A 24,769-nucleotide genomic window follows, 5' to 3' on the forward strand; every position below is an offset into this window, starting at 1 on the left:
TGCACATTACATACTTTTTCAGTGAAATGAATGAAAACGTGCATGCTCGTGCACACACCACACATAACACAAAGACTGGCAGTTAAGATGGATTCTTCTTGGAAAGTAGCATCGTATATGAACTTTAAAGAATCTCCTGTATTTTCCAAATTTCCTTTAACATTAATTACTTGTATCCTCAGGAAAAAAAAAAGTGTATCTACCTAAAGGTTGCAGTAAATATCTTCTAGTGTTGAAGATTCTTGCTACTCCGGCCAATGTTAAAACCCATGTCTCAGCCCATTGCTTCTCTGCTGTGTCCCTTGAATGATGAATGAGAATATTGCCACCTCCGGACTCAATCTTTTCTTTGTCTGCTGTGGTAGAAGACTCTCGAACTCGGTCCAATAGATGAAAGAGAACCTAAATATTTATAACAATGCATATGAAAAGTATTGATAACACAGCTTAAGTAACAGCATAGAAAATTAGGCATTGTTACAAAGAATTACACCTGACATTCTGATCAATCCCCATATATTAGACGAAACTGACCAACTGAGGTATCCTTATATTAAGTTTATCCTTAAGGTCATGGAATATGAAAAATTAAAATAAATTGGATAGACTATTGTCTAAGACTTACTGAGCTGAGGTGCCAATGGAGCATCTAGGGGGTAACGTACAAGAAGGGAATGAAGCTAAGGAGAGGGATCCAGGCAAATATATAACTATGAGTGACATCTGGACAGAGGTTACTGCTGAAACTTCAGGACTGGATGAAGGTGCTTGAAAAAAATCAAGCAGGAAGCGGTTGGGATTTGGGGAATGTTTACATTTAAAATGTAGAATCAGAGGAAGTAATAGGAGCCCAAAAAATAAAATAAAAATTGAGTAGAGAAGCACACGCATGCTGTGGAACACAAGCCAAAGGAAGAGAAATTTCAAGGAAAAAATAATCAGCAGTATTAAATGCTACAAAAAATGAGCAGGATAAGGATTGAGCATGGGGCAAGAGACTTGGCAATTAGAAGACTACCTGTAGAGCCTATGAACAATTTGTGTGGTTCTAAAAATATGGTCTCAGAACCATCAGCATCACCCAGGAGCTTCACAGACATGCAAATTCTCAGTCCTTGCGCCAGGGTTTGAAAGAAATCAGAAACTCTAGGGGGTTGGGGACAGTGGCTCAAGCAATTTGTTCTTTATTAAGTCCTCTAGGAGATTCTGTTACATGCTAAGGTTTAAGATACTCTGAAGTAGAATAATCTGGATATCAAATTACAAGGGGGTAAGGGAATGCAGGGGAATTGAGAAAGAAAAAAAGTTATTGAGATTTAGGCAGCAAGATTAACAATGAAGCTGTCTGAAAAGAAAACAGAAATCAGAGAAAATATCAGTTTGTTTTTTAAAACAGTAAAGGACTCTGCAGCATGTTTGTGAACTGAGAAGCCAGGGGATAGAGTTGAAACAGAAGACACAAGAGAGGACTTCCCTGGTGGTCCAGTGGTTAAGACTACTCTTCCAATGCAGGGGGCCCGGGTTAGATCCCTGACATCCCTCATGCCGCGTGGTGCAGCTAGTTAAAAAAAAAAAACAACGAAAAAAAAACAGAAGACATAGGAGTGGGGAGCAGGGCTTTTAATTATTTTTATTAGGGAACATATTAATTTTTTAAGAAGACATTCTGGGGTCTTTTTATTAAACTGAAAACACTGTTAAATACAATGAAGGTTTACCATTTTGCCTACCATCAAACTTGCTGATTTCAAAAATTCACAAAAGCAATGGAAGGATTATAAATAGAATTTTATTAAAATGGAACAGATTAAACAAAAAACAGAGAGCTTTTAGCAAAGAGGGGATGCTCACTAACAAGCTGTTGACCCTGTAAGAACATTTTAAAAAGAAGATAAAATTGAAAAATTAAAAAAATGAAACTGCATATTTAATGAACGAACATGGAATTTACAAATTGGAGGTGGTTTTTGTTTGGTGAGCCTGCAAGTAAATTTCACTACTGGTGAAAATTTTCATTTGACTATATTATATTTGAATTATAGGTAGTGGTTTAGCAACTACTAGTTCTATTACCACAGGGGAAAACGAGGAGAAAGGGAAGTGCAAAGGAGATAAAGAGATAAAAAGATGAGGCTTTTAGTATTTAATCTGATCTATGTCAGGTGCAATTAAAAATATGACAAAGCTAACATTTTCTGTTTTGCCAAATGCACAGACGGAAACTCTTCTTTAAAAATTAATAGGAAGAAAAAGAATATAAATGTATAACTGAATCACATTCAGTGAAAGTGAAACTAACACATTTTAAATCAACTAGAGTTCAATAAAAAAACTAAAAATTAAAAAAATTTTTTTTAAATTAATAGGAACAAGTTTAATTGAAAAAGTATATAAGCATGTCTCAATTAAGAACTGATAACTGAAGCTATTTTACAGTACCTTCCAAATAACAGTGTGCCACGTTGAGGGCTGTAATAAAGTTCCATGTGCACCAATTGTCGAAAATAGAGTTTGCCCTGCACTCTTCCTGACAGCAGGACGGGGGTCCACACATAGTTCACCCAATTTTGCATAAAGACACAACCACAAACAATCAAACGGTGGTGCAGGGTGGAACGGCCGATTTAAAACCACTCCTTTTTCTTCTGCCTGCTTTTGCTGTGCTGCTTCTTCGTTATTTAATTCTTTTTCAATAGTTTCTCCTCTTTGGAAAAAATAATCTGAAATATTCCACTAAAAAGCAAAGGAGAAAATATCAATTTATTCATAGATTTTATTTTAAACACATAGATATGCAACACATACTTTTTCAGAATTAAAAAAACAATTATTTCAGAAACTCCTTTTCTAGTAGAATGGATTTAATGAAAATATCTCCTCTTCTGTCAAGTGTCTCTGACTGATTTCAGAATTTGAGGGAGCAATCTTATGCTAACATTAATAATTTGAAAAAATTGGTGCAGTCAATGTGGAAAACAGTATGGAGGTTCCTCAAAAAACTAAAAATAGAACTACCATATGATCCAGAAATTCCACTCCTAGATATATATTTGGAAAAAATGAAAACACTAATTTGAAAAGACACATGCACCCCAATGTTCATAGCAGCACTATTTACAATAGCCAGGATATAGAGTTACCTAAGTGCCCATCAACAGATGAATGGATAAAGAAGATGTGGTAGCTAGATAGGTAAATAAATAGATTGTATGTATTATATATATATCTGTCTATATCTCTCTCTATATATATACACGTACACACACACGCACACACACACACACGATGGAATACTACTCAGCCATAAAGAAGAATGAAAATTTGCCTTTTTCAACAACATGGATGAACCTGGAAGGTATTATGGTTAGTGAAATAAGTCAGACAAAGAAAGACAAATACTGTATGTTATCATTTATATGCAGAATGTAAGATGAGTCAAACAAATGAATACAACAACAGAGAAAGAGACTCATACAGAACAAACTAGAGGGGAGATGGAAGTGGGAAAGGACAATATAGGAATAGGAGATTAAGAGGTATAAACTACTATGTATAAAATAAACAAGCTACAAGGAAATATTGTAAAGCACAGGGAGTAGAGCCAATATTTTATAATAACTTTAAATGGAGTATAATCATAAAAATTTTTAATCACTATGTTGTATACCTGAAACTAATATAATATTATAAATCAACTATACCTCAATAAATAAAAGAAAAAAGAAAACAAGTTGGTTCTACCTAGAAAGTTGAACATGCACATACATAAAGACCCAGCAATTCCAATGTAGGCTATGTGCCCTCAAAAAATTCCTTGCACTAGTGCAAGAATCTTTATGACAGCATTGCTCATAACTGCAAAGACCAAGAAATAATCCAAATGTTCACCAAAGGTAGACTGGATCATTAAATTGTGGTATAATCATAAAATGAAATACTGCATGATTAAATCACCAGGAATCTCAAAAATAAATGTTGAGCAAAGAAACAACAGAAGATTAAAGTATGATTCTACTTATTCTGTTTCATAAACAGGCAACTGCAAACAATATATTATTTAAGTGTAAAAGCATAAAGTGATAAAAACTATACAGAAAAACAGGGAAGCAAGTAACAGAAATTTCAGGATACAAATGACTTTGACAGAGGAGACCAGTGCAATCTGAGAGGGGCATATGAAGGGTCTTAAGTAGGGTGATGTGCCATTTCCTGGCTTGGGTGATGGGTACTGAGGTGTCTGGGTGTATCTTTACTTCACAGTAAAAATTAAAAGAAATGAAGGACAATGAAAAAGAAACAAAATGTTTAATATGAAAAATTTCAAGAACATACAGAAAAACAGGGAGAATATATCAATATACTGATATAACCACCACATCTAGATATAACAATTGTTAACATTTTGTCATATTTTCTTCATGCCTATATTTTATAATCTCTACTAGAAAAGGCTTTAAAAAACATAACCATGATACCATTATTAACCTAACAAAATTATTAAACAATCCCTTACTATCATTTAATAATATTTTGTAATTTCATACACACACACACAAAAAAAAGGGGCTGCTAGGAAAACTGGACAGCTACATGTAAAAGAATGAAGTTAGAACCCTCCCTTACACCATACACAACAATAAACTCAAAATGGATTAGAAACCTAAATGTAAGACCGGACACTATAAAACTCTGAGAAGAAAACATAGGAAGAACACTCTTTGACATAAATCACAGCAAGATCTTTTCTGACCCACCTCCTAGAGTACTGGAAATAAAAATAAACAAATGGGACCTCATGAAACTTAAAAGCTTTTGCACAGCAAAGGAAACTTTTTTTTTTTTTTTGCGGTACGCGGGCCTCTCACTGTTGTGGCCTCTCCCGTTGCGGAACACAGGCTCCGGATGCACAGGCTCAGCGGCCATGGCTCACGGGCCCAGCCGCTCCGTGGCATGTGGGATCTTCCAGGACCAGGGCACGAACCCGTGTCCCCTGCATCAGCAGGCGGACTCTCAACCACTGCGCCACCAGGGAAGCCCCAAAGGAAACTTTAAACAAGACGAAAAGACAACCCTCAGAATGGAAGAAAATATTTGCAAACGAATCAACGGACAAAGAATTAATCTCTAAAATATATAAACAGCTCATGCAGTTCAACATTTAAAAAACAAACAGCCCAATCCAAAAATGGGCAGAAGACCTAAATAGACATTTCACCAAAGAAGACATACAGATGGCCAAAAGGCACAGAAAAAGCTGCTCGGACTTCCCTGGTGGTGCAGTGGTTGAGAATCCGTCTGCCAAGCAGGGGACAAGGGTTCGAGCCCTGGTCCGGGAAGATCTCACATGCCGCAAAGCAACTAAGCCCGTGCACCACAACTACTGAGCCTGTACTCTAGAGCCCGCGAGCCACAACTACTGAGCCTGCATGCCACAACTACTGAAGCTCACGTGCCTAGAGCCCATGCTCCGTAACAAGAGAAGCCACCACAATGAGAAGCCCACACACCGCAACGAAAAGTAGCCCCTGCTCTCCGCAACTAGAGAAAGCCTGTGCGCAACGAAGACCCAACGCAGCCATAAATGAATAAATAAACAAATTTAGAAATAAAAAAAAATAAGAAGCATGAAGGCTTAAAAACAAAAAAACAAAAGCTGCTCAACATCACTAATTATTAGACAAATACAAATCAAAACTACAATGAGGTATCACCTCACACCGGTTGGAATGGGCATCATCAGAAAACCTACAAACAACATATGCTGGGGAGGGTGTGGAGAAAAGGGAACCCTCTTGCACTGTTGGTGGGAATGTAAATTGATACAGCCACTATGGAGAACAGTATGGAGGTTCCTTAAAAAACTAAAAATAGAATTATCATATGACCCAGCAATCCCACCACTGGGCATATACCCTGAGAAAACCATAATTCAAAAAGACACATGCACATCAATGTTCAGTGCAGCACTACTTACAATAGCCAGGTCATGCAAGCAACCTAAATGCCCATTGACAGATGAATGGATAAAGAAGATGTGGTACATGTACACAATGGAATATTACTCAGCCATAAAAAGGAACGAAATTGGGTCATTTGTTCAGATGTGGATGGACCTAGAGACTGTGATACAGAGTGAAGTAAGTCAGAAAGAGAAAAACAAATATCGTATATTAATGCATATATGTGGAATCTAGAAAAAGGGTACAGATGAACCAGTTTGCAAGGCAGAAATAGAGACACAGATGTAGAGAACAAATGTATGGACACCAAGAGGGGGAAAGGGGGTAGTGGTGGTGGTAGGATGAACTGGGAGATTGGGATTGACATATATACACTAATATGTATAAAACAGATAATAAGAACCTGCTGTATAAAAAAATAAATAAAATTAAATTTAAAAAGAAATCAATTACCCTTCACAGCAGAGTCAACTGAACATTTCTCTTGTATGTACTATTATTTGTTTACTAAATTCTCCCATAACAAACCTTACAAAAGCCAAATTTCAGCTCAATATATCAAAATTATTCCAAATACTCTGCTTTTAAATAATTATTTCTTAAATGATATTTTTTAACCCTTCATACAAGGTATAAGTTTGGTACTGAAAAGTCATTTAAATGACTCCTATAGAGTCAAAAGCATAGCATTAGCTTGGCATTCACTCTCAGTTGCAAACAGTGATTTCTAGATTATATAAGGAAGGCAATGATACTTACCAATAAACCTATTGAAGTTAAACTAATATTAAGTTCTTGGTTATGAAGTCCAAAGCTACCTGCAACATCTACAACTATCTGCAGGCAAGTGCAAGGCATTGTTGGTAGAAAATCTGTCACAACCAACTGAAGACACTGGAATGCAGTTCGTATCAAGGATTCTCTGAAAATACAAAAGAAAAGAAATTTATACTCATGTATTTAACAGAAATGCAAGGAAAAATATATACCTTACGATAATTTGAAGTAAAATTTTATTTTAAAATTCGAACAAGAAAATTTTCCCTAACATAGATCATAGAGTACTTCATCATTTACATAAATGTAAAAAAAGATATGCTTACTTAAAAATAATTAACAAATAAAAATAAAGTACTCACAGGAATAAGAAATAAGTAAACTAAAAAAAAAAAGAAACTATGTACTAATGCCATATTATTTCTATTGCATCAATTAGTCAAACAAAACATAGACATTGAATGAAAAAGGGAAATTGGATACAGCTACTTTCTCACCACTGTACCCTCAGTAACTAGCATGGTGCCTAGCACAGGAGAATACACACAATTCACTCACTGAATGAAAATGAGTTCCTTATTCTTTTATAGCTATACTATATTTTATTTAAAATTCTACATCTAGTCTGTAAAAGTAAAGAGTAATTTTGTATTTCAAATGAAGACAATAAGAAGTATATGGTTTTGGAGAAAAATTCTGGTGGTGAAAAAATTAATAAAAACATTAAAACAGCTAACACTTTGAGCATTTACTATATCATATACTTTCTAAGTATTTTACAAGTATTAATTAATTTCATCCTTACAACACACTCTATTTTATAACTGTTCGGATGATCTAGGCTTTGGCTGACATCTTTCCACTTTAATCATCTTGTATTTTATAGTATATAAGGAAATTTGTTATTACAGATAAATAAGAAAAATTAATTTTCCACAGGAGTCTCAAGCATTTCAATCATGTAAAACTCCTAAACTAGTCATCAAAACAAGGTTAAGTCCTGCCACAGAATTACAGACAAATATATCCAAATGTTTGCTAAATCTCGCCACTGCAATGTACTACCTTAAATTAAACAAGTCCATACATTTCCTCCAACTGTGCTCTTCCTTCTGTATTCCCTATTTAGTTAATAATACCACCATCCACTAAGCTGCCTCAGTCACAAATCTTGGAGTCATCCCTGACTCTGTCTGCTATTTCTGCCTTCACCCCAACAGTCAATCTATTAAGTAGCTCAAATCCGTCTCCTATTTCTAGAGAGCGCTGCAGGATTTCCCATTTACCCCTCCATGCTACTGACATAATGAGGTATCTCAAACACATAACAAATCACATCATTCCTCTGCTTAGAATCCTAAAATTCCTCCCAAATGTACTGAGGATAAGTCCAAATAATTTATAAAGGCATATAAGGTCCTTTATAGTTTTGGCTCTGCCCCACTCCACAGGCATATACCCCTCCCACTGGAGTCCTATTCTTTTGTAGCATAACAAACTACTCTGTTACTAGGGCTCTAGACCTTGTTCCTTTTCCACAGGTTTCTACTTTCAGAGCAGGAACTACTTATCCATGTAATCAGGCTAACTAGCAAGTATAGCATATATAGAGAGGTCAAACACTAAATGCTCATTTACATCTTACCAAATTGTTTACCAAAAGGAAACTCAGCCTTTGGATGTGTTTCAAAGTTTGTTAGATTGATGCATTTTTCTTATTGTTAAGTAAGAACCTTGTATTCATGTATAAATGGCAAAGAAACAGCAATTTTTCCATCCTTCCAAAACAAAAGTGAGCCCTAAGAATTCCCTATAGCCACTTGAAGGCAGGGTAAGAAAAACTATTCTAGATCTTAAACTTAAGCAGGAAGGGCATACATAAAAAATTAACCATCATCCCAAGATTTTAGGAGGGATTCCCTTTCCCTATCACTTTTTGGATGTTAATTTTAAACACTTACCCTTGATCATTTCTGATTGCTCCCATAACTCCAAGCACTAACGGCCATCCAGGCCCAAGACTGTCTCCCTGACTCTGCAGAATCTGCAACACACATTCTAATTGCTTGAGTCGGATATCTGGATGGTTAACACTGGACATCTCCTTTAATGGGTTCAGTAAAAGCAACTGCAGCCTCTGAAAAGGACGCAAGAGGCTAATTAGAAAGAGAAGTCCCAGAACACGGAAAGGCTCTGCTATTGCCTTTCAAGTTTAAATTCACCTCCACTCAGACTGCAATGGTAAAGAGAATTCTTTCAGTAAAATAAACATTGAAAAAGATTTCTCTAACAGTAATCATTAGGATTATTTTGTCATCTATGTCTTTTTTTTTTAATAAGAGAAAATAAAAATCAATCTTCAAGATGCTACATTTCAGGATAAACAGGGAGTGATCTTATGTTAAAAGGTATTAATTATAGACACATATATAAATGAATCTCACTAAAGGAAATATATCTATATATACACCTAGCTCTATTTGGAGAGAAGAAAACAATTCCCAATTTCTAAAATTACCTTTCATTTACTCTAGTAATGCATACCCCATGTACTGAAATTTAAAAGTCTCAGTACTCCTAAAAATGAACAAGTACAGTAGACAAAGATGACATAAAACCACAAAATTTTTTTACTGTTGCAGAGTGAAAAAAGCACTTTGTTCTATTCTTTTCAGCATTTGAAAGCACTTGCTTCATTTTTAATTTTTTTCTCTCCAAGGATTCATTTATTTGGTTCACTGACTGAACAAACATTTATTAAGCTCTCACCATGTGCCAGGTATTAAGCTGGATGCTGAGGATATATACACAAACAGGGCTTTCGTTATAAAAAACTTAAATTGTAGTAGGAAAAAAATATGAAATCACTAAAATGAAAGCTCTATAAAAATGATCTTCTCTGTCCTGTTCACCATTCTATTCCCAGGCAGCTAAAATACTGCCTGGCATAGCATGCACTCAATATTATTTGTTGAGGAAATTTGTAGACTATAACTACATACAATACAGTGAGATAATAGGGCAATGGGAATGGCTATTAAATGCCTCATTCCTACTCCATCTTCAAATAATAAAACTTTGGTGTACTTTTTAGAAACTGTATAAGATATATGTGAATGATTATGGGAGTCAGGACAAAGGATTCATGACAAAAGTAAACTCTGAAAGTCTAAAATAACCTTTAAAAGTATTTAAAAATAAAAATCTATTTTATTGTGCTTTCCTCTTCTGCCACTTGTTTCTCCCAATGTAAGGGTAATGAGTGGGAAAAATAAAAATAGAGACAGGTAAGGACCAAAGGAAAAGAGGCTAATAAAGTATGGCCCCCAAATGAAGCCTTGGCACTGCATGAAGAGGAAAACTTCTAGATCGGGAGACCAATTCTAGGTAATTTATTAACTTAGTTCAGTGTTATTAACAAGAAAAAATTTTAATACAGATAATTCTAAAAATCTAGACATATCAACCTTCTGTAAGAGATCCATGGCCTACAAATAAAATAGAATATTAAGCAACAAGACCCACTTTTAGACTATCATCTATTTGATAAATTAAGAAAAGTTACACATGGGAGAGGATGATCTTACATTAAGTACTTTTAAAAAAGAGGTTTTTTTTTTTTTACCTGGTTTTGTGAAAGTGGAGGATCATGGTTAAATGTTAATCCTGCTTTAATAAGTGAAGTTAAAGCTTCTGCTCCCCATTCTCTCATTCGAGAGTTTGGATGCTGGCACACCTAAGGGTACACATGTGGAAAAAAATTAATATCTAATTTGTATACTTCAGCTATGCATCACACATCAGTTTGGGAAAAGAAAAATTAAAACATCACATTTTCTATTCTTTCATATGTAAAAAGTTATATCAAATGTGCAATAAAGGTTGAAGAATATATGAAAATATCCAAAAGCTTACCTTCTGAATAAGAGGCAAGAGGAAGCAATAGAGAGACAGAAGATAAAAAATGAAACTAAACAAGTCACAGAAAAGAAAGGATTTCATAAAGGTAAATGATGTCATCAGAATAAACAAAAGCAGCAGATACTCAGGTTCCTAATCAGGTCTATCTTCATAATCAAACACTGAGCTAAAATTTGAAAAAACTTATTTTTTGCCATTTGATGACAATTACATAATGAAGAAATCTGCATATAATCTTTAATAGCTCATAAAAGTAATCCCAATAAAATGGAGGGAAAAAAAGAAAGAAAAGACAAGCACATTTTTTTCCTATTAAGAATAATACCTTTCTCAGATTACTAAAATAATGTGAAACAATCACAGCAACCTAAACCTAAACTGCACATAAACATGTATTCCATAGAAGCAGCTGTTAAGAAGCAGCTAATTCTTCAGATTCACCCCAGTCTGAATACAGGAGAAGAGAAATCCAAATAAAATTCCCTGGCACTATTTATAATTAGTGATACCAAATAGGTTTTTTCCCTTTGTAGAAGAGCTACCTCATAATCACAGGAAAGGCTGTAAAGGAGCAGTGTTTAGTATGAAGTCTCAGTGCTAACTGTCTTGAAGTTTCAGAACTAGCTGAAGGTGAGGGGATCAAAAGATTACATAATAAAAGAAAGGGGTCCCAAGCTATCAGCTGAAGGAGACTTCAGAGATTTCATTGATATATCACCCATTTTCAGTCAAAAAAGTCAACCTATTCCTTCACCAAAACAATTACTATAGAACTTTAGTTCCTGATAAAATATACAGACAGAAGTACAAGGAAAAAAATGTTAATGCTGATTTTTCTTATGGTTATCCACAATTATTAATTCACTGTGTATGTCTTTATCCTAAACAAAAAGTAAATATAATAATTAAGAAAAAGAGGTTACCTCAAGTAGATGGCCAGTTAGAGGTCTCCATAGAATTTCTATTCGGTGCATGTTAACTAGACCAGTTTCTAACAATTTGGCAACAGCAAAAAGAGATGGTTCCTAGAGAGAAAACATAATACATTTTTATATTATAAGGAGAATTTGAATATTTCACTTGTAAATAAAACTGAGGATACTGTGAAGAGCATGACTATAATTAATATATGATTAATTAGCAGTAAATAGAACAAAACCTCAGTTATCACAAGACAAGCCTTTCTGCCCACCCTCAAGTATCTAGAATAGCTCCTAATTGGAAAATTTGATTGAGAAGAGAATGCTTTAGTGGGGAAAGAGTGAAAATTCAAAAATTATACCAGACACACAGAATGGCTAGTCTTCTGACCAGAAGGAAAGAATTTGCCTATGGACTGAATTGTGACCCCCACCCCCCAAACTTCATATGCTGTAACTCTAACCCCCAGTCTGATGGTATATGGAGATAGGGTCTATATAGAGGTAATTCAGGTTAAATGAGATCGTAAGGGTGGGGCCCCAACACGATAAGATTAATGTCCTTATAAGAAGAAACACCAAAGAGCTTGTGAGCTCAGGCACACTTCTTTTCCCTTTTCTTCCCCCTTTTCCCTCTCCCTTTCCCTCTCTCACTGCCATGTGAGGACACAGTGAGAAGGCAGCCATCTTTCAATCCAGGAAGAGCGTCCACACCAGAACTGATCATGCTGGCAACCTGATTTTGGACTTCCAGCTTCCAGAACTATGAGAAAATTAATTTTTATAGTTTAAGTTATCCAGTCTACAGTATTTTGTTATGGCAGGCTAAGCTGACTGATATATATTCTTATTAGTGAAGTCTTCAAATGCTCAGGGTTTATGTGTTAATATCAGGAAATATGAAAAAAAAACCCAAAAAGCAGAAAGGAGGCAACAGAGATCGGGGAAAGAAGCGTGGCGTCAAGAAGAGGCAGAGATAAGCGTTGTCAGTTTAGACACTAACAGAAAAGTTGCAGAGACAGAAGACAAACCCCGTTCCTCAGTCGCTGGCATTTCAACAACAGAAAGGGAGTCAGTGTATCTCATAAGTGGCTAAATTAGAGTACCTGGTCCATGTGTTATAAGAACAGTTTCAGTAAAAAGATCAAAGGGCAACTATCTCTAACCCAATATTAATAGAGGTAGTAAAATATACTTAAGTGAAAACTAAGCTAAAACCATGAGAATTTTTTGATGAGTGGCTGTGGTACTTCAAAAGGAGACAATGCATTAGAAAAAACAAAAGGCAACTGAAATTTTAAAAGCAAATTAAGAGGATAATAGTTTTACAATTTTTAAGGAAAAAGATTACATAATTATTCTATACTCAACATTTTTACAGGGCTGATAAAAATCTATTATGGAAATGTGTGATATTATCTTTCTTTCCTAGTAAAAGCCATTGAACCAAGTACCCTGGGGTCTAAGATAAATATAGTCAGGTTGACCATTCCTGCGTGTGCTAATGCTGTAGGTACCCTAAAAATGTTTGTGGTAGAAAAATTCACCATTCTAGAGACAATATGATACAGTAGTTAAGACTGATGTCTATGAACTTTTAACATGTCAGTACTACCACTTAATAGCTATGTAACCTTGAGTAATTCTTTTTATTGAGGTATAACTGATTTATGATATTAGTTTCAGGTATACAACACAGTGATTCAAAATTTTTATAGATTATATTCCATTATAGTTACTACAAGATATTGGCTATATTCCCTGTGCCATACAATATAACCTTGTTGCTTATTTATTTTATACATAACAGTTTGTACCTCTTAATTCCCTTACCCTATTTGCCCCTTCCTCCTTTCCTCTCCTCACTGGTAACTACTAGTTTGCTTTTTTTTTTTTTTTTACTATATTCAGTAGTTTTTTTGGGGGGGTTGTCTTGTTTTGTGGGTTTTTTTGATTCCACATATAAGTGATAACATACAGTCTTTGTCTTTCTCTGTCTGATATATTTCACTAAGCATTATACCTTCCAGGTCCATCCATATTGTTGCAAATGGCAAAATTTCATGCTTTTTTAAGGCTACTAAATTTTTTTAATCTATGAAATGGAGATAATATACAGAAATGACCTCATGTTAGAAAGTACCTGGCACATAATAAATCCTCATAAATTGCCTAGTATTACCTCCTCCTTTTCCTCCTTCTTCTTATTCTAATGAGGATACACAGAGGAATCACATAGCATTTAAACGAATGTATATGTCCAGACCTCATACCCAAAGATTCTTATATTCATGAAGCCTAGAAACTGGCCCTGACTTGTGCATTTTTTAAAAATGCCATACCTGACTTTGATGCACACAAAACTTTGAGCCACAAGTGAAGTGGTTAAGAATGGAGCTCTGGGGCTTCCCTGGTGGCACAGTGGTTAAGAATCCACCTGCCAATGCAGGGGCCACGGGTTCGAGCCCTGGTCCGGGAAGATCCCACGTGGCGCTGAGCAACTAAGCCCGTGCACCACAACTACTGAGCCTGCGAGCCACAACTACTGAGCCCGTGCTCAACAACTACTGAAGCCTGCGCGCCTAGGGCTGGTGCTACGCAACAAGAGACGCCATCGCAGTGAGAAGCCTGCTCACCACAATGAAGAGTAGCCCCCGCTCTCTGAAACTAGAGAAAAAGCCTGCGTGCAGCAACGAAGCCCAATGCAGCCAAAAATTAAATAAAGAAAATAAATAAATTAAAAAAAAAAAAGAATGGAGCTCTGGAATGAGACATATGTGGGTTCAAATCCAAGCTCTACCAATTACTAAATAGGTGACCCCAGGCAGGTTATTTAAGCTAGTTTTATATTTCATCTGTAAAAAGGGGTTATTACTACTGAACCTGACAGAGTTGTCTTAAGTGATTAGATAAAAATACGTTAGTACCTGACATACAGTAAACAAAGAATAATAGCTCTTTAATTATTTTTGTTGTTGTGATACTGAGTCTGGTAATATGCCTGCACAAATATCATCAATATTGCCCCCTTCTAAGAAAGAATTTGCAAGCTTTACCATCAGCTACCTCCTCAACACATTAGCACAAATTCCTGAAGTGAGAACCAAAAATGAGATGACTGGTCACTTTAAAGCCACACCTAAAGGACAATGATATATACATTTTAATTCCTAAGCTATATAACTCACTCAGAACAGCTGACATTGATAAACTTTAAAAAAAAGTAAAAAAATACAAACGTTTCTACTTATTTTAACATCTGAACATTTATAAATTTTTATAGAAAGCACAACTGAATAATAAACTGTTTTACACCTCCATAAAAATAATTTTTACAAAGTTCATACTTGAATACTTCTAAAAACTTTTATTTCCATTCCTTATTCACTACATTACTTTACAAAATTAAATCCTAAAATGGAGAGATGTGACCCCATTCTCAGGGAAGTCATCTCTATTCCAGTGTATCCATTTTCTCAACATCTGTTCCCCCCAAGCCTCCCTGAAACATCACAGCTACTCCTACAACTCTATTGAAATTATACTCCTCAAGGTGAACAATAAACTAATAATACTCAAATCTATTTTTTTCTCAATCCTCATTGATCCCGACTTCATGTAACATTTTTCTCTTTTGACTTCCATGAACCTGCCCTTTCATACACATATATCTCCTACTGTTCCTTGAATATTCAGCTCCAATCACAAATTTAATTTATCTTGATTAGTTTTAATTCATTTTAGTAAAAATATGTACTAAAAAATCTTATGTAACAAGTCAATAAGGATTCAGAAAATAAGTCTCATATCACTTAATATCTATACCATTTATTTAGACTCTCTTACCACCTTAACTGCCACTTATCCATGGGCCAAGTGGTTTACATGCTCTTTGAAAGTAGAAATCTTACATTTCCTTTATATTTTCTAGCAGAGTGTCATGTACATAGTAAACATACTGTACTTGTTGAGTGAATACATAAATTCTCAAGCCATTACCATATAAACTTGCTCAGATTTCATTAAGGTACTCTATTAAAAATATTATACTTTTGTGTTAAGAATTAATCTTAAGGATGTAGGATTATTGAAGGTATCAAGAATTTGATTACTTCACTGTGTTTCATATTATCCTTGCCTTGATTTGGAGTAAACTATAATATATATTTTCAAATACCTGCATGTTTATGTAATTCTCTACGTGCTTTAATATACAAAACTTTGTCCCAATAAGATCTTATTGGCTAATCTTTAAATGAATTACATGAGCCAAGATGACAAGCCACAGTACCCAGAATTATAATTAAGGACTAGGCAGACAACATAATTTTGGATCCTACAGTTGGATATTAAATAAACCATAAGCTGCATTCTCTGCTTTTCTAATTATTTTCTGGGTTTCTTCATTTATTTGTAAATGGTCCAAGTACTATATTTATTCATTTTAAAATATAGAAAGTATTTTATTTTAAATAATTTCTAAGGTATAAATAAACCCAAATATTCCCATGCTTTTCCAAGTTTAACAGAAAATGATATTTTGAGTATAGAAAGAAATGTTCTCAAAAGTACTGTTCTATTCATTTAGTCAACAAACAAAGCAAAAGTTTCATTTTCAAGGTAGGGAGAATCATTACCTTCAGAAAGAAATGATTAACACCTTATTTTCCAGCCCAACGAAGGCAAGAGAAATTGAGACATATATTCCTTGATTTAAAACTTGTACTGCTCCAATCATAAGTTGTAGTCATGAGGATTATTGTAACATTTTGTGGAACACATTTATAAATGTGGTGTTGAATTATTCTTTATAAAAATATTTTAAAAAATATTCAGTACATGAGAGAAATGGACACAATTTAAAATCATAATACATACTGGCACATACCATAAGCCAAAAAATGTCCTCTTCACTCCCCCTTCAACAAATAACAACCATAAATATAAAAACCCAACAGAACAGGGCTAGCCTACAAGGTATTAGTCCCACTTGTAAAACGCTAAGATCATAATGAATATACACCTTATTAAACAAAATAATACACCATATTTAACACAGAAAGGTAGAATATCACACCTTATTATTTCCATAGGCCATATCCATTGCTTCTAGGGATAAGGAACAAAGTGCATTTATTAAATGATGCAATGATACGTCATCAAGATACCTAAAAAAAAAAAAATGATGAAATAAGACATTCTGATCTAAAATATACAGCTAACAATAATGTTTGTATCAATTAAAAAACTGACTCTTACTGTGAGCTTTCAAACAATCTTGAAAGTATGTTGGAAATCACTGGCAAATCTGTCATCACTGCTGTTGTTAGAACCTAAGAGGAGAATAAAATTAAATGTAACATATAAACATTTTGCAAAGTACTAATTGAGTAAGAATGACTAGAGCTTACTGTACTGGGTCCTTCTACAGCTCTCCCAGGTTTCAAGGCACCACCACTACTAGGCTTTAATCCCAGAATCCATACTAGATGCTGTAAAAAAAAAAAAAAAAAAAAAATCAAAACAAAGAAATTTATAAACCTACAAAAATTCCAGTAACTAAAACTAAAATCAGTAGTAGGTATCTAATAACTAAATATAAATTAGTAATTGATATTCATACAAAAAACTTATTCCACCAAGCATAGGCAGTAGAACAGGCCATTATAAGAAACATCCCATTGCTTTGTACAATATGAGCCATGTCTTTTTTCTTTTTCTGACTTCTCCTTTTTCATACTTACTGTCTATTCAGGCCTGCCCAAAGGACCGATAGGCACTGGTGAGTTTAACTGTTAGCATTTAGATATAAAAACAACATTGGCCTCCGACCCAGAGGCTACAACATACCTGTAGAGTTGCCAAGACAAGTTGCCATGATGTTCCAAGAACAGCCCCATGGCAGTGTGCCAAGTTAAGTAAAGTCCTCATACACTGGATATTTTTGGAAGTTAGCTATATTAAAAAAGGATATATTTGTAAGAACTGTTATGCATTCTTGAAAATTATAAGCTTATAAAGAAGTATTAACGTATTCAAATTTTTTTACTAAAAAAACAAAAATATTAAGAAAATAGGCTTGGATGGTTTTGTACAGAACAAATTCATTTGCTTAAAAGTTGTGTTATCATAGTTGGTTATAATAATGTCACTCCATATTTATCTAGTTTTTCTAAAAGTATCATTCAGATAAAAGTAAGTATAATGATGAATTTTGAGAAACATTAAAAAAGGTATGAAAGATTTCCTTGATAGTTAATTAGTATTAATTGGTTACCAAGAAAAGAAAAAGTACTTTACCATTACTGTCCCTTGAGGCTGGACTGCTAGCGGTTGACCCACTGCCACAACTTGCTGGTGAGATTCACTTGATGGACTGATCATCATAACACTTTGGCCCTGAATGGAATATGCTAGAACACAAAGGAAAACCTAAATAATTAAAATATACTTTTCACGTTGTACTCAAAGTAATGTTATATTTTAAAACATTAATTTGATTAAAATAAGTTCAACTATGACATTTATTTAGTTACCTATTATCTATATGCAAACATTTTGAAAACTAAGGAGGTGAAAAAACAAAGACAAGTTAGGCAAATATTAAGTAATTTTATATATAACTTTAACAAATTATAAAACTTTGGTAGATTGCTTCACAAGCAAAATAGAATTTAGGACACTTACTATTTTAAACATGTATTCCCAGTAAACTTTTCTACTTAAAGTTGAAGAGAGACCAATACTCACATTTTCAGTTTGAAAACTGAGCATCACACTGAAATTTTTTTATATGACATGTAACATGTAACAAAGTAATCAACAAGAAAAAAAATTTTTTTGAATGTCAACTTAATCTAAGTGGTGGCAAACATTACTGTTCTACTAGTTCCATTAAAAACAAAACAAACTAACCACTCCCATTTCAACAGTATGCTAGAGTTTACAAAGGACTTCTAGATTTATCTTCTTTTATCCTCACAATCACTGTTTAAAATTGGTATTATTCTGCCCTACTCCCACCTCCACTGTTTTAAAAAGATGGAAGAAATTGAGGCTCAGGGACATTAACTTCCCATAGAGGTCAGAGACTCAGTGAGTGGAAAAGCAGAGGCTTGGACTCAGAATTTCTATAATCTCTTCCCTATGCCATGTCACCCCGATAGATGAAGAGAACTCAGAGGAAGCTGAAATCTTACATTTGTTGGAAAGTGTGGCTGCAGTGGTGGTATTCAATACAGTAAGAGCATAATGGGGAGGCAGGGAACCTTTGCATATTGCAGTTATAAAGGCATCTCTTGAAGTTACAAGGCCCAGTCTTCCACAAAGAGCAGCCATAGTCAGTTCAGCTTTTAAAATATTCTCAGTGGCAGCTTCATCTGTGCTGAAAAGAAAAAGTATTTTATTTAGTATGATTAATTTCTTTTAAATTATGCTGCCAAACATGATGTGGAATTAGGCAGTCAGTAAAGTTTTAAGAAAATCTATTTAAAACATTGTCAAAATCAGTCTACTTAAGAAGAACTTTTAACTAATAAACATCTGAAAATTTGAACTGGTTAAAAGCAATTTATGACACATATTCATTAATGAAGAAAATGGTCAAGAACTCAAAGATATAACTTAAAAATATCAAGCATTTTAAAATCAGTAAATTCTATAATTCTAAAGAAAAACATTAAAAAATTGAATAATATAATCATCATCATTGTAAAAGTAGTAGTAAAGCTTAAAATGAAAAAGGCATTCTGTGGATAAAGAAGATGTGGCATATATATACAATGGAATATTACTCAGCCATAAAAAGAAACAAAATTGAGTTATTTGTAGCGAGGTGGATGGACCTAGAGTCTGTCATACAGAGTGAAGTAAGTCAAAAAGAGAAAAACAAATACCGTATGCTAACACATATATATGGAATCTAAAAAAAAAAGAAAAAAGATTCTGATGAACCTAGGGGCAGGGCAGGAATAAAGACACAGATGTAGAGAATGGACTTGAGGACATGGGGAGGGGGAAGGGTAAGCTGGGACTAAGTGAGAGAGTGGCACTGACATATATATACTACCAAAAGTAAAATAGATAGCTAGTGGGAAGCAGCCACATAGCATAGCACAGGGAGATCAACTCGGTGCTTTGAGTCCACCTAGAGGGGTGGGATAGGGAGGGGGGAAGGGAGATGCAAGAGGGAGGAGATATGGGGATATATGTATATTGATTCACTTTGTTATACAGCAGATACTAACACACCATTGTAAAGCAATTATACTCCAATAAAGATGTTAAAAAAAAAAGAAAAGAAAAGAAAAAGGCATTCTATTATTTTAGGATTGTATTTTCCATTATAACATGTGACAATAGGATGGGGGAAGAGGATGGCAGAAAAATAATAACATTCCACGAACATAAAAACTAGTATTAGGAAATAATTCTCAGGATAAATTTAAGGAAACCATTTTAATGGTTTGTTGTTTTCTTTATAACTGCCACATGCAATATAAAACTTACAAAGACTTAATACCTGGCATCAAGAAGGAGTGAGAGTGCAGCAAGCAGACCACACCAGCAGGCATTCACCATTTCTTCCCAAACAGCTCTACTAACTTAAAGGAAAAACAAACAATATTTAATGATAATTATAGATGTCACAGCACTTGACAATGTCAAACTCTATAATCCCCCTTATCACTTGGTAATATAGCAAATATTCCAAAAACAACTCAATTATTAAATAATAAAGCTGTAACATTTAATATATATCTGAATAAATGAAAAATTTTAAACCATACCATAGTTTCAGAATTCAAGAAGTCTTTTTTTTTTTTGGTTGTGCTGTGTGGCTTGTGGGATCTTAGTTCCCCAACCAGGGATGGAACCTGGTCCCTCAGCAGTGAGAGCGCAAAAGTCCTAAACACTGGACTGCCAGGGAATTCCCAAGAAGCTTTAAAACTGAGTTGTTTTAACATATCAATGATAAGATCTTTCTTACAAAAGTGATCTTCAAAATATATATATATATTTATATATATAATATCAGTTCCTATTCCCTTCCATTTCATTGGGCCAAACTTTCAGCCTGTATGACCAGCTGGCAGTGAGACACTGTGATAAGCAGGCTCAGCCACGAGACTGGTTACATACACTGTATATCGTGCAAGTAAGTAAATAAACAGAGTAAAACAGGATCAAGTTTCTCACTGTTGGAGAAGGAAATTTCAAATATGGAAAGTTAAAAGTAAACCCTGTGGTATTAAACTGGAATTGAAAAAATTGGTGTGACCTCATGGTATTTAATATAGAGAGATATATGTTTTTATTTTTATTTATTTATTTTTTGAAGATCTTCTTAAAAATTTATTTATTTATTTATGGCTGTGTGGGGTCTTCATTGCCACGCACAGGCTTTCTCTAGTTGCGGCGATTGGGGGCTACACTTTGTTGCAGTACGTAGGCTTCTCATTGTGGTGGCTTCTCCTGTTGCAGAGCACGGGCTCTAGGCGCTCAGGCTTCAATAGTTGTGGCTTGCAGGCTCTAGAGCGCAGGCTTAGTAGTTGTGGCGCATGGGCTTAACTGCTCCGCAGTATGTGGAATTTTCCCAGACCAGGGTTCGAATGTGTCCCCTGCATTGGCAGGTAGATTCTTAACCACTGCACCACGAGGGAAGTCCCAAGATACATATTTTTAAAATGTAGATAGATGTGTGCTCATGTATGTGTGTATTTCTATTCACGTACCAAGAAGCATACCTAATGGCCATGTGTTAGTTTCTAAATACTATTCTCCACTAAAAGGAACTAGGGCTCCTTGGAAAAATAACTGACTCCTAGGTTAGGCAAGAAAAATCCAAGATGACCTTAGAACATTTTGCTGTATCAGACAGCAAGGTAGTGCTCAGAAAATGACAAAAGGACATGGGATGATAAAAGGACACAGGGGCTAGCTTGAAAGGGGTCCCAAATGGCCATGTCAGGGATAATGAGCATTAAACCAAATAATGATAATCAAAGATTGTAACTCTTTGAATAAAATAGGAATCCGAGAGTCTACACTAATACAAATAAATAAATGAAACAAAATAAATGAGGAAGAAGGGAAAGCTCTCTTTTACAGATGTCTCAAAGTATTTCTCCAGAAAAAGTTAATAATTAACTTTATACTGAAGAAACAAGGCACACATCATACTAACCAAATGATAAAAGTTAACATCACCAGTGTATAGCATAGCAACATTTCTGTGGTAGCTCTGCCAAAAATGAATATATTGAATCTAATTATGAGGAAACAAAAACAAACCCAAGTAGACTGGGCTGTTCTCTTCAAAAATGGCAAGGTCATATAAAACATGGAAAAATTAAGGAATTGTTCCATACTGAAGGAGGGTATAGAGACATGCAACTGAATTCAACATGTAATCCTAGACCATAAAGGACATCACTGAGGCAAATGGCAAAATTTGAAGGACATTTGGGATTCGATGACATATTGAATTGATGCTAAATTTCTGATGGTGACTATACTGTGGTTAAGTAGAAAACTGTCCTTATTTTTCGAAAATACACTTTAAAGTACTCAGGGGTAATGGGCATCATGTCTGCAACTTATTCTCAAATAGTTCAAAAAAAAAGTATAGTGACATGTATATAGAGAGAATGATAATGCAAATATTGTAGTTAACAATTGGAATATCATGGTGAAGGATATATGGAAACTATTATTTTTGCAATTTCCCTGTAAATTTAGAATTATTTCAAAATAAAAATTAAAAATACAGAATCATAATAATATACCTATTGCTTTATCCATTTGGTCTGATGTTGACTGTAATTCTTGCTGTTCTGATGACTGTGCTGGTGAAGAAACTGCTTCAGTGGTAGTTGTCTGACATTCTGTTTCAACCTCTCCTAACTCTCCTTCAATCATACTAGTGATTCCACGTACAAGGTCTAGCAAACAATGGAATGCCACGGACATAGCATAACCTTCTGGTATAGTCGGGGGCTCAACTTTGTCCAACATCTCTAGGCTGAAATTATGAAAAAATCAGATGCTAATGAGAAGCCACAATGATGAAAATACATATAACTATTTCCATAATCTGTAGACTACAGAAATTAAGATTAACAGAATAGCAAAAGTAAATGGTCACTACTGGGTTTCCTTTGGAGGACAGATCCCTTCATGGTATTCTAAGAAACTGATTAGAAAAATTAAGGCCTGACCAGTATGATAACTGATTATTTTAATAATTCACTTTTTGCCTCTCCCCCAAGTTGTGCCAGTATTTTCATTAATTGTTGACATTAGAAAAAATATTTACATACAAAATAGAAAAAGACAGATTACAAGCCATCTCAAACTCTGACTTAGCTGCTTTTAAAATAAGCTGCTATATAAAATCGGTAAACAACAAGGACCTACTGTATAGCACAGGGGACTATACTCAATATCCTGTAATAACCTGTAATGGAAAAGAATCTGAAAAAGAGTATCTACAAATATTTATGTATAACTGAAATCACTTTGCTGTACACTTGAAACTAACACAATATTGTAAATTAACTGTAATTTTAAAAAGGTAATAAATAAGTAAAATAAGATCTTATAAGATCAAATCAATCCTATAAAGAGGAAAAGAAGCTTTCATACTAGGGAAAATTATTACTGTGAGATATCCAGCTCATCTGTCATCCTATCATCTCAGATACAATCGGCCAACAGGGTAAGGTAATACTTAAAGCATCAGTGTGTCACGTTCAAATTTTAGAGCAAGTTATACTCCGTAATTAGGACAGAGCTTTCAGATGGAAAGACAACAAACCTTTTGTTTCAAATCATGACAAACAGGTTTTAAATTCCTTAAAATGGAAATCTGTCAAGATAATTCAATGGAGAAAGAATAATTCAATGGGGAAAGGACTAACGGATATTCACATGTAAAAGAGTGATACTGGAGCCTTACCTCATACCATATACAAAAATGAACTCAAAATGAATCAATGACCTAAATGTAAGATGTAAAACTAAAAACTCTTAGAAGAAAACATGGGCAAAAATCTTTATGACCTCAAATTATGAAATGGTTAGGTATGATATCAAAATGCATAAGTGACCAAAGGAAAAACAGATAAACTGAATTCATCAAAAGTAAAAATGATCGTGCTTCGAAGGACACTATCAAGAAAATGAAAAGACAATCCACAGAATGCAAGAAAATTTTTGGAAATCATATATCTGATAAGGGACTAGATGTTGAATATGTAAGAACTTTCACAACTCAATAATAATAAAAAGAAAACCCAACTAAAAAGGAGCAAAGGATTTCAATAGATATTTCTCCCAAGATGATATATAAATGGACAATAAGCACATGAATGAGATGCTCAATGTCAATTTGAAACACAGTAAGATACCACTTACCCACTAGGACGGCTATAATCAAAAGACAGTAACAAGTATTGCTAAGGATGTGGTGAAACTGAAACCCTCACACATTGTTGGTGAAAATGTAAAATGGTGTGGTTGCTTGGGAAAACAGCTTGGCAGTTCAACAGAAAGTAAAACATAGAGTAACTACATGGCCCAGCAATTCCACCCCTACGTATACATCCAGTAGAAATGAAAATATCTATGCAAAAACTTGCAGGCAAATGCTCATAGCAGCATTATTCATAGCCAAAAAGTGGAAACAACCCAAATGCCCATCAACTGACAATGAAATAAACAAAATGTGGTACTACCATAAGGTGGAATATTATTCAGCCACAAACAGAAAGTACTGGTACAACCTGCAACATAGATGAACGTTCAAAACATTATGCTGAATAAAAGAAGCCTGACACACAAGAATATTTATTGTATGATTCCATTCATATGAAATATCCAGAATAAGCAAATCAACAGAGAAAGTAGATTAGTAGTTGCTAAGGGGTAGGGAAAGGGAGATTGCAGGATGACTGCTTATGGATATGGCTTTTTTTTCCTCTGGGGTGACGAAAAAGTTCTGAAATTAGATGCTGCTTATGGTTGCCTAACGTCTGAATATAATAAAACCATGAACTGTACAATTGTAAAAGGGCAAATTTAATCCTATGTTACTTCTATCTCAAAAACAAAATTGAAATCACTAAAGATCGTAATAAGAAAAGCTAATAAAAGTAATTTCCAAACTCAAACTCTAAAAGTCTCCTAATC

The 24,769-nt window shown here is 34.4% G+C and overlaps 1 protein-coding gene across 8 annotated transcripts in view; it reads right to left on the bottom strand.

Annotated features, from left to right (window-relative positions):
• Nucleotides 1-24,769, bottom strand: part of MON2 (MON2 homolog, regulator of endosome-to-Golgi trafficking) — a 121,675-nt gene that overhangs the window by 42,340 nt on the left and 54,566 nt on the right. For all 8 annotated transcript variants that reach the window (XR_013830545.1, XM_079937219.1, XM_079937218.1 and 5 more), the window contains 14 exons: nucleotides 22,366-22,601; nucleotides 20,100-20,181; nucleotides 18,778-18,962; nucleotides 17,879-17,991; nucleotides 17,429-17,533; nucleotides 16,990-17,070; nucleotides 16,838-16,911; nucleotides 16,656-16,746; nucleotides 11,582-11,683; nucleotides 10,363-10,473; nucleotides 8,699-8,874; nucleotides 6,720-6,882; nucleotides 2,440-2,733; nucleotides 204-402 (listed from right to left, as the gene is read on the bottom strand). Coding sequence is in view for 7 of the 8 variants with exons in the window: in XM_079937219.1 (XP_079793345.1) it covers nucleotides 204-402; nucleotides 2,440-2,733; nucleotides 6,720-6,882; nucleotides 8,699-8,874; nucleotides 10,363-10,473; nucleotides 11,582-11,683; nucleotides 16,656-16,746; nucleotides 16,838-16,911; nucleotides 16,990-17,070; nucleotides 17,429-17,533; nucleotides 17,879-17,991; nucleotides 18,778-18,962; nucleotides 20,100-20,181; nucleotides 22,366-22,601 (2,012 nt within the window). In the remaining variant the exon portion in view is untranslated. The remainder of the gene's footprint in view (nucleotides 1-203; nucleotides 403-2,439; nucleotides 2,734-6,719; nucleotides 6,883-8,698; nucleotides 8,875-10,362; nucleotides 10,474-11,581; nucleotides 11,684-16,655; nucleotides 16,747-16,837; nucleotides 16,912-16,989; nucleotides 17,071-17,428; nucleotides 17,534-17,878; nucleotides 17,992-18,777; nucleotides 18,963-20,099; nucleotides 20,182-22,365; nucleotides 22,602-24,769) is intronic.

This window comes from Stenella coeruleoalba, assembly GCF_951394435.1.
Source record: "Stenella coeruleoalba genome assembly, chromosome: 11".
NCBI classification, from domain to species: Eukaryota; Metazoa; Chordata; class Mammalia; order Artiodactyla; family Delphinidae; genus Stenella; species Stenella coeruleoalba.